At 40.8% G+C, this 11197-nt stretch overlaps 1 protein-coding gene across 1 annotated transcript in view; it reads right to left on the reverse strand.

The window, feature by feature from the left end:
* PREX2 (phosphatidylinositol-3,4,5-trisphosphate dependent Rac exchange factor 2) overlaps positions 1-10943 on the reverse strand; it is a 310741-nt gene extending 299798 nt beyond the window's left edge. The window contains exon 1 of the mRNA XM_065397932.1: positions 10803-10943. Within this exon, the coding sequence (XP_065254004.1) occupies positions 10803-10943 (141 nt within the window). The remainder of the gene's footprint in view (positions 1-10802) is intronic.
* Between the last annotated feature and the right edge of the window lie 254 nt (positions 10944-11197).

Genomic DNA, 11197 nt, shown 5'->3' on the forward strand with positions numbered 1-11197 from the left:
ACTCTTCTTGACATCAGAGCAGCATTCAACACTGTGGACTTCTTACTAGATGCTTCTTATAGCTCTCTGCAGGCATCTCTGCTTCCAACCCATCAGGATTCCAAACCTTCCTGTTTAAATATTTTTCTCTGAACTAAGATTGCCTTTCAACATACCTACACCAGAAGGTTAATTTCTCAGCTCTTTTTGATCTATCTTCTCTATTCTGTCATCTCTACCCTTAAACTTTAGTTAATGAACCACTCAACCATGCACTTTTATTGGCACATTTACTTTTACCGACACTCACATGAGTCTTTCAGGAGATTCTAGCCATCCTTGAAGCTCAGGGACAGCTTCCCCCTACTTTGTGTTCTGCTACCTCAAGGAATAAAAGAAAAGGAAGTGTGTACATCCTTAATCAAGAGTCTCAGTACACCTTACCTAAGAACAGTCAAGGGTGGGGGCTCTCAAATGTCCTTCATTTTGGGGAAAGTCATTCATTTTAGTCCCAAAAATCACCTATACATCACATAAATTTTGCATCTCCTCACTTATACTTTTGAAAGTTGTTTACATAAAAAATAAAGAAACATGAAATTGAGGCTATAGAAAGAATTATTTACACTAAAAGAATGAATCCCACAGCACTTTAAATTTCCTATATGGGTAATTCTTTAGTGACCCTCATTTTGGGTCTTTATCATACATTGCAACATGCACTTGAACTTTGGCAAGTTGGGAGGTATGCTGAAAGAAAAAAAAAATAATTTCCCTTTTCTTATAGGGAAACAAAGTCAGGTGTTCCTTAGTATTTTAAATTACACTTTCCTGAATTTTCAGTTTATTTCAAAACCACAAATTTGGATGTGCCAAAAATTAATATTTGTGCTTTCAACTTTGTGTGTTATGAAGCTGCAAGAGAAAAAGGCCAAAACACATTTTTACTTGTAGTGGAAAGAAGTGTCTATTGGTGTAAATTTGTTTAAGATGACCATTTCTATAGAGACATCTTATGAAAAACTGGAACACGTCAATTTTCTTAATGCTTTAAATGAGTCTCAGAAAATATCTTTTTACATGGCGTAAACAGGAACTAAACAGTATTAAATGTTTTATGATCCAATTCAAGCTGACAAGACACATAACTATACCAATTCCTGTAACATTTCAGATATGTGCCACAATTACCCTTCCTTCTACCCCATGAGGTCCTTTGTAATGACCTTCTAATGAAAGGATAACTTTGTACAGTGTTGATCTTCAGTTGCTTTCTCCCACATTAAAATCTCATATGTAATTGCTATCCTTATAACTGCCCCTTTTTACAATGCTGAGAAATTACAGATCCCTAGAATAGTGTCATAAAGCATGTGAGGTGTGCCACTTCTTCTAGCCATTTGATCAGCAGTATGTTTACATTACTTAGGTAAGGTAAATCTTAAATAAACCAAATAATATAGTGAAGCAATATTCCAGTGTTGTTACTCAACTGTATGGGGTCCAAAAAATCAGCAGCTTCATTTTACAATATTTAATTTTAATGAAATAGCTTTGCATTTTTAGTACCTAGTTTATGAGAAGGCCACAGTGGGGACCAAATTAAGAGGTAAAACATGGCTTCCTGGGTTTACACAAGAAACTGAGAAAATCCTAAAAATGTGTGAAGTGAGAAAAAATATTTTTCACATTCCATTTTTCTGAGTCTCATTATGCTCATTACAATAATATAAGGTCAAATTTAGATTATTTATCGGACAAGAATACAAACCAATGAATCATTCAATAGTTACTGTATGTTTATATGTTGAGCACTTCCTAAGTACATTAATTCCTTATCTGATATTTTTATCTAGAGAAGTTATATACAGTCTACTTTGCTTCTTGTTTCAGACATACAACTTCCACATTTAAACCTCAAAGATTATTTCTGATAAAAAATGGGAAATACAAATGTAAATTCTTGTTTACTGATTTATGTTTGATTATGATTCTGTTTGAACAGTCCAATATGCCATCAATATCTTTAGGAGGAATAAAATATAAAGTGCATTTAACATAAATTAGTTGAGCAAGTGGTGTTGGCCTTGTTCTTCAGCTATTATTACAAGGCAAAATTTCATTTAAACATATGAAGCATGTAAACGTCAAGTATGAGTATTGCAAAATACTCATTTCAAAGTTAAAATATAGGAAAATCTATCCAGAGGAAACCTAATAGATCACAGGAGTACTTCTGCTCAAAGCCAACTTTAACATGTTAATAAGTGCCTCCATGGAAAGAGTAGAGAATAGGTGGTTTATCATAGGCCATTTTCAGAAAGACATTCCACCAGCTACTCTTGTACCTCAATGAAACAAGTGTAGAGTCAAACACCTGTTCTCTCTGCTCTTTCCACATCTGCTCTCTTCAAGGCTAACGGACTTTTACCTTCCAGCAGTATTCTCGCACCTCTGCTCTGACCTGCTACAAATCCTATGGGACTTCTACTTCATGCTCCGCAGAGCTAGTTTCCTAGCAGGCTTCGCCCACACACCTGACAATGACAGTTGGAGGCAGGAGCTACTTCAAAGCAGACTGGCATACAAAATGCATTGAAGCCAGGCTGCCAAGAGCACGAAGTGGAGGAAGGAGTTCAGTCACAACCTCAAATTATTTCATTGCAGGAACAGTGGCGGTCTCTACAATCTTAGCTCTGCCCCTATACTGATGTATCATGGATAACTTGGCTTGTAAACAGCCTACAGGGAATTATGGTAGCAATACAATTTCTACAGAATGAAACTGGCTTTGGAAAATTATTCTTACACAATCTCTCAGAGATGTTTTTAGTAGGCAAACTTTTTTTAGCATCAAATATACATAACAAAAAAGATAGCCTTGTAGTTAAAGAATAGGGCTGGAAACCAAGATATTTAGGTTATATTTTTGGCTCTACTACCAACCTCCTCTGGGACCCAAATTCACAATCTCTCTGTGCATGAACCTAAACTTCCTCATCTGCAAGGTTGCTGAGGCTTAATTTATTAATGACTGTAAAACATTCAGAGATCTTTGAAAGGAAACTGTTATAGAAGTACGAGATATTACCTGTTGTTCCACTTGTTGAGCCAATGTATCACAGAGGAAAGAATTCCCTCTATATTTATGTTTGAGTTTCCTCCTGGATATCGAATATTCTTGAATATTTGCTCAGCACTGTGTAGCCTATGAATCTGCCCAGCCATTTTGAAGGTCAGATGGGGAAAAATGCATAGGCATAAATACAAAAAGTTAGCATACAGTCCTAAATATCTTCACAAAAAACTAACTAGATACCCAGATACACTACACCTATCACCCTGGTTGTAACAATTTAGAGAGCTGAACCAAGAAACTTCACCATAATTGCAGAAGGCACACCAGAAGCCAACTGTATACAGTTAACTGTTCCTGTCCTCTTGCTCTGTATCTTTTTCAGTGCTAAGCTTATACCCAAGACAAATTCTGTGAGGTTGAGGCTTTCAAATCCAATTTCCCTTTCTCCATCAGGCCAGAAATTCAGTCAGCGTATTTCCTCCCCCATATTAACATTTTCCAGAAGAGAAGATAGGCTTGAATTTTTCAAGGGCAACAGTCCTTCTCATTCCAAAACAGATTACAACAAAGATGCATTTATAGTAGTCTACAGCAAAGACAGACCAAGGAGAAAACCCAATTAAAAATAGGAGACATCTGTACTGAGTACAGTGTAGTATAACCCAGTGTATTCAAAGCAAAATAAGTTACTTAATAGACAGCCCCCTTAAAAGCTTTGGCCTTTTTGTTATTGTCAGTCCTCGAGTGAACCTTGTTCTTAACTCGTTGAGATAGGAAACACCTTTCTTGACAATAAACTTTGTAAAATATCTCAACTGTTTTCCTTTATAGGGAAATAAATAAACCACTTTTAATACAGCTTATCGTTTACCTTAATAAAGGCCACAGGTGGTGCTGTTGATATTTAATTTTGCCTGACTAAGAATAGCATAGCACATTCAGGTTTTTCCTCACTTTGTAATGCCTAGACAAGTTAAAAAACAGCAGAAACTGGAAGTGAATGGAAAAAGATGCTGACTTTCTATGGTAATTGTGTTTGCACTTCCTTTTGACTTTTTATGATGTAGCAGCCATAGAATTTGTGAGGGGTGAGAGGGGGGAGTTAAACTGAGGAGAGGAAAAGGAAATCACATAATCTTATCAAAAAAATGCAGCCAGCCAAAATCCTTCCCTTCCATTCATTCAAAAACCTTTTATAAAATATAAATGCAATTATACATACTATTATGAAGTCACTAATTATTATAGTAATTGATTAATATTTTTCCTAGCAAATTTGTACCAAACTACAACTGTAAAAGAGTATTTCAGAAGTAACTTGTGTGTGAGAGGCCCAGGAAGCTTATGGCACTCTGCAGCACTACCGTTTGGGGAATCTCATTTCAGTCTCCAAGCTCCTCATTGCTAGAAACACAGAGGGTGAAATCCTGCCCCACTGAAGTCAATGGGAGTTTTGCCATTGACACCAATGGGACCAGGATTTCACCCAGAGCCTTAAACCTCAGGGGAGAGAACTCCTGGCATTTTTCAACTCGTTCCTTTGGCTAATGTGTAGAGAAGCACTGCTGGACTCCAAAAGGAGCTGTTTGGGGCCCATGGGAACATGGGTCCTGAAAAGTCATTCCAAAAAAGCCTATTCAGTTTAGATCTAGTTAGCTTGCTGTTCTATATTTAAAGCAAAAGATGCAATTTTAGTTTTACATAGTGTATCATATATAAATGAACACAGACAATTAAGGGTATCTATTGTATTTTCTAAAATGTCATCTCATGACCGATGTTAACACTGATGAAGCCACAAAAGTTAATAAAAAAGCACCATTACCATAAACTCCCAATGACATTATATTAAATATCATTCCTATTTTTCCCCCCTCCAGAATAGCGACTAATCTTCCCTCCACCCCACACCAGAAGGGCAGGGGTTCATGGAAAGTGTAGTTTATAGATTTTAAATACAGTCTTCCCTTTCATTGGAAAAGTCAGGATTCTCTAATGTGCTTTGAGCTGTATGAAATGGCATGATTAGCAAAATAAAGTGCTGTACTTCCAAGTGTTGGAGAACTCTGAATGCCAATTGGCTGGTGACGTAGTACTCAGAAACTTCAAGTAATTCAAAGTATTCTTTAGCTATAGAAACACGATGTCCTTTAAAAATGCTTTAGTGCCTTAGATGATAACGTTTATTGTTTGCAGTAATGTTAGCTGTATTTATTAGTGTTCTTCAGTTACCATAACTTAACTTTCCTATAACAACAAATGAATATTGGCATCCAATTCAAACTCCAAATGCGAGAATGATATATTCTAACAATAAAGGCCATGTTTCAGTCAGATTCATAAGCACATGCATAACTTTAAGTGTATGTCTAGCCCTATTCATGGCAATGAGACTACTAGTATGCTTAAAGTTATGCAAGTACTTAAGTACCTATCTGAAACGGGGCCAAACGTCCAGTTATTAGTTAGGTATCAACTGAATTTATATATGACATGCTATTAAAGTTTGTCACACAGAAGATTCAGAAAAAGGAAAGAATAATTTTAATACAATCTGGCCCTCTCAGAGGTTGATCTGTGATGTGTGTAGGCTAAAAACACCAAAAATAGGCAGGTATGAGAAATCACATATAGACGTGACAGCAATGCCCAATTCAGTAATGAAAGTATTTACCCAACTTGACATACCTCTGCTGTATTTCATTTAATACACACACCAGCCTGGCAACACTGTGATACAAATTTACCAACCCAGACAAAAAGTCTTCTTGCCCTTCCTTACCATGATGACAATGATGGATGAGGAATGACTGAGGGAGAAAGGTATTTTATTTATCTAACCAAAATATTCTCAGTAAATGGGCAAGCAGAATTTTACAATTCAGATACATACTAAGACTACAGTGCCTTATTGTTAGGGTCCTACCAAATCCATGGCCGTGGAAACCACGTCACAGACCGTGAAATCTGGCTACTGTAGGGGAGGGGAAGGACTGGAAGCGCTCCAGCCAAGGGCTCCTACCGTGCGCCAGGATCCAGCTACTAGTCCCAGCCTGGGCTGGGGAGGGATGGGACTTCCTCTTCCCCTGCGGGGGCTGCTCCCAGAGCCGGGTCAGACCCACCTCCAGGAACCTTCCACAGCTGCAGGAAGCTCCATGGATCCTGGCTGGGAGCCCAGCTCTGAAGGCAGCACAGAAGTGAGGGTGGTTGTCAGCCCCTAACCCGAGCAGGAGGCTGGGACCCCAGCTGTCAAACGCTGACCCAGGCAGAAGGCTGCCGTGAAAACCAGGACATATGGTAATCCACTGTCCATACCCTGCAATCTTCACTTCTGCGCTGTTGCTGGCGGTGATGCTGGCTTTAGAGCTGGGCACCCAGCCAGCAGCCGCTGCTCTCTGGCTGTCCAACTCTGAAAGCAGTGCAGCAAGGGTGGCAATCCCACAACCCCCCTACAATAGCCTTGCAACCCCCACAACCTCCTTTTGGGTTGGGACCCCCACGGTTTCAACACCGTGAAATTTCAGATATAAACATCTGAAACTGTGAAACTGACTATTTTAAAAGTCCTATGACTGTAAAATTGACCAAAATGGACCGTGAATTTGGTAGGGCCCTACTTATTGTATATAGTCCAATTACTTCACTAGGTCTTGAAGAAGCATGTGTGTCAATGTCTTCAGACTTTCAGGTTTTCACTTTTAACATTAGAAGGAATTTTACGTTAGGACTGATAAATCTATTATGATTTATGTTATTTCCCCACACAAACCCCACCCCGTGTTATCTATTGTCCATTTCTTTTACCAATTCCTCCTGAGTCAGGAACTATGATTTATAATAACAGGTACAGAATTCCAGTCATTCCCCCTTATAATCACATTGCTGCTCAAATCATCTTGTGTTATCACTCCTTAACAGGGCACATTTGATTAAAAAGTTATAGAATGGCCACATGAAAATTTCTTCCTGAATATTTTATAGGTCAGCTCGCCAAAAATGTTAAAAAAAAAAAATCACCATCATGACCACATAGATGTTGAATATTTTCATTTCATTTCCAGTATTGGAATTATATTGACATTGTTATTCCTAACGGAACTTGTCCAGAATCATATGCGATGAATGTTAACAAAAAAATGTTATCTGGCAGCTGGTAAAATGGGGTATGGAGTCTTTTACCTCTCGGAATCTAGCCCAAATTGATAGTGACTGAAAGTTTGTACTGACTGACACAGTAGCCTGTGTGAAATAGTGATCAGATACCACGATGAGCACCACCACAGTGCCTATAACAAGAGATAGTAACCTTTGTCTAGTTTGTAATGGGCATCAGGGGCGGCTCCAGGCACCAGAGCACCAAGTGCGTGCCTGGGGCAGCAAGCCGCGGGGGGCGCCCTGCCGGTTGCCGTGAGGGCGGCAGTCAGGCAGCCTTCGGCAGCTTGCCTGCGGGAGGTCCGCCGGTCCCGCGGCTTCGGCGGCAAGTACGCCGAAGGCACGGGACCGGCGGACCTCCCGCAGGCATGCAGCTGAAGGCTGCCTCACTGCCGTGCTTGGGGCGGCAAAATACACAGAGCCGCCCCGATGGGCATGCAAATAGCATAAAAAACATCTGCACAGTTGATAAACTTTTTGACAGTTTTAGCAAAAATTCCAAGGATTGAATGGGCCTGGAGAACAAATTACCCTCTTATCCTAAGTGAGGGTCCCTGATTGAAGTCCATTGACAGGGTAGTACAGGGAAACCACCCCAGACCTGAACCAGTTCTACAGATAAACAAAGGACTCTTAGGCTTGGTCTACACTTACCCCCCAAGTCGAAGTAAGGTACGCAAATTCAGCTACGTGAATAACGTAGCTGAATTCGACATACCTTACATCGAACTTACCGCGGTTCAGACGCGGTCCACACGCGGCAGGCAGGCTCCCCGTCGACTCCGCGGTACTCCTCTCGTTGAGCTGGAGTACCGCAGTCGACGGCGAGCACTTCCTGGTTCGATTTATCGCGTCCAGACCAGACGCGATAAATCGAACCCGGAACTTCGATCCCCAGCCGCCGAACTAGCGCGGCAGTGTAGACATACCCTAATCTTCAATGTTGTTAATCCCAAATCTTTCACTAACATTGCATTCACTTTCAAAATGAGAAAAATGACACCATCAAGTAATTTCTCATGGTTTAAATGTCTTTGTTCTCACTTCTTCACACTAGCCTCACTGAGGTTTTTCATACAAGTTTTCCCTATTAATTTTGGCCTTTTTCCATTTACCAAGCTAGTTTTTTATTTCCTATATTTAACATATCTGAAAATATGACCATTCTTAACAACTTGAATTTCCGCACCATCTTGTCTAGTCAAACTAGCTTGCCATACACACCAGGGACTCTTGTGTTGTAATGTTTGTAATTGTAGCTAGTTGCCTCTCCAAACATAGCATAATACATTGCATTCTGTGGGCCTCACAAAAATAGACCCTGATCTCAAGTTGTGGCAAATATTTTCTGATCCTATTAATTTCAACCAGTAAAATTTTTAAAAGCACTGAGGGAGAGCTCCACAAAGGGTCTTAAGTGTCACAGTGCTCAGCCTTCCATTGGCTAATGTTCTTGTGCCATGTCACCCAGTGGAATCCACAGCTCCAGGTTAGATGCCCAAGATCTCTATATCTAGAGAGGCACTGAAAAATGGGATCCACAAAGGCCAGCATGCTGAGCAGACAGCTGCCTAAGCTAACCAATAGAAAATATATATGAGTGGGGTGTGGCCTAAGCCCTACCCCTCAAAGGGAGTTAGGCACCTAAGTCTGGGTCAGAGGGAGGCACCTATCTCCACTGGATTCTCAGTCATGAACCCTCTCCTGGAAATAGGCACCTAATCCCTTTTTTGCAGAAAACACAGAAGGAATTGAAGCTACTGTCCCCTTTATAACTTTTAGCCCATTGGTTAGCACACAGACCAGGGTTCAATTCCCACCTCTTCCTGATGAGGAGCAGGGATTTGAAGTTGTACCTCCCTCCTCTCAGGAGGGTGTTCTAACCACCAGGCTATGGGGTATTTTGGGGAAGGTATCTCTCAATCACTTCTTTTGAAGCTGGTCCACTGTATATAGAGACCCAGATTCCATTCCCCCTCCTCCAATGGGTATTTAATAATTTATACATTCTGGAACTGCTTCAATGTAAGAAACTTGTCCCAGAATACCCCATAGTCCAGTGGTTAGGGCACCCTCCTGGAAGTGAGAAGACCCAACATCAAATCCTTGCTCCACATCAGGCAGGGGAGGAACTGAATCCACTCTTTGAAAACCAAAACCCTATAAGGAGTCTCAAGTTGGATACCCAAAGATTGAGTATCCCAAATAACCGGTCACTTGTGAAAATGTAAACATTATAATTATTGTGAGGTAGATTAAATATAGAGCTGAAAACCAAATCTTGGACAAAGTCACTTCAAAATCAATATTTGTGCCAATAAGCACAGCATGGTTGCTAAATGGAAGCATAGTATAGTACAATTTTACTACCACTTTCTCTCTTTTTTTAATATTCAAATATAAAAGCAAAATACATTGGACCACTGATCATTTTACATAAACAAATGGACAAAAAGGCTACTCTGTAGATCTTATTTCACTCCACTGTCTGTGCTTTTATTCTCCTTGTCACAGCCAAGTTGAGAATTTCCTTTGCCATGATAATAAGCAGAAAGTTCAGAGATCTCAAAAAAACAAAGCAGGAAGTTTGCTGTTTGAAAGATTGCCCCTTCAGAGGGGATGGGGGAGGAGAGAAAAGAATGTCAGGGCTATTATGGAAGACCCTCTGCAAAACTAAGCCGATGACTTGAGATTTGTTTATCCCAAAGAGGCCTTAAAGTGATGCTGTTGATGCTGGGTGCAAATGGGAATGGGAAGAAATGTTATGATGTTTGTTTTATCATTCCATAGTGGAAATAGTACTTTCTTTGGCTCTACCAGAGGATAACTTCATCAGAAAGCAAAAGTTTCTGCAACTACCTGATTTGAACCTAACAATAAATCATGTTAACACTGATTTTAAGACACAGAATGAAGCTAAAACTTACTGCTACAACATACTCTAAGATGCTTTTAAAAAAATAATAATAATTAACCGTTCCTTCAACTCTCCATCCAACCACTACATTACAAAGCCTGGTTTAAATTGGAGAATATGGGGGTAGAGGAAGGGGTGAATGCCACATGTGGCTTTAATACTCAACAGCTGCTGTAGATCAGAACCCCCCTTTGCTCTTTCTGTTACAATAACCCTTGAAACATAGTATTCTGGTGGGGGGTAAGTAAAAGGACTGCACTGCGCTGCTGTCTGGATAACGAGCGAAGACTGAAAAGATCGTTGAACAAAGTGTACCTGAATCTCACTGCACTCTGTTCTTGGATGCCAGTCCCAGATTAATTGTTTGTCTCGTGGTAAATTCCCTGCAAAAGCGCACCTAGGGCCAGCCATTTACAAGCCACTTCGCTTCAGTCTCTTTAAAGCAACAGCAAAACAACAGCTACTTGCAATAAACTGATTGACTCAGGGAAAAGTATTTCACCCGGCTCTGCCTCCGAGCGCGTTTGTTTGGGTCTCTCGCCCTCTCTCCCCCCTCCACACGCGACAACCCCAATTCCTTGGTGTTGTCCCCCCTCTTGGTAAACCTGTAAGGGCGGGAAGGGGGTGTTGTTCCATTAGCCACCAATGAACCCAGCTTCGTGAAACTTAACTCACCGACACCAGGAACTCCAAAGTGCCCACATAGTCCCGCTCAGTCTTCAGAAGCTCGTTCAAAACGCACACCCTGAGGCGAAGCTGTTTCTCCAGGTCCTTCCCGCTTTCCCCTTTCCCTTCCCCTTTGCTTTCTTCTGTCATTGTTCCCCAAAGCGAAGCCTCGCTCCCAGCTCCTGCTTCTCCCAGCTCCTCTGCTGTTTGCAGCCACCAATAGGAAAAGCTGCCTCGGTGTTTCCTCTAGCAAAGTTCAGATGGGACAACAAAAGACCCCACTCAGTTACATAGCGGGGGGCTGGTCGTCCGTGGCTTGCAGGCTATTAACCAGGCTCGCTCGCTCTTCCACTGCTCAAGAAGTGCTTTGAGAGCCAGAGGAGCAAAGCAATACAAATGCGTGT

Source organism: Emys orbicularis, chromosome 2 (assembly GCF_028017835.1).
Source record: "Emys orbicularis isolate rEmyOrb1 chromosome 2, rEmyOrb1.hap1, whole genome shotgun sequence".
In the NCBI taxonomy this organism is placed as follows: Eukaryota; Metazoa; Chordata; order Testudines; family Emydidae; genus Emys; species Emys orbicularis.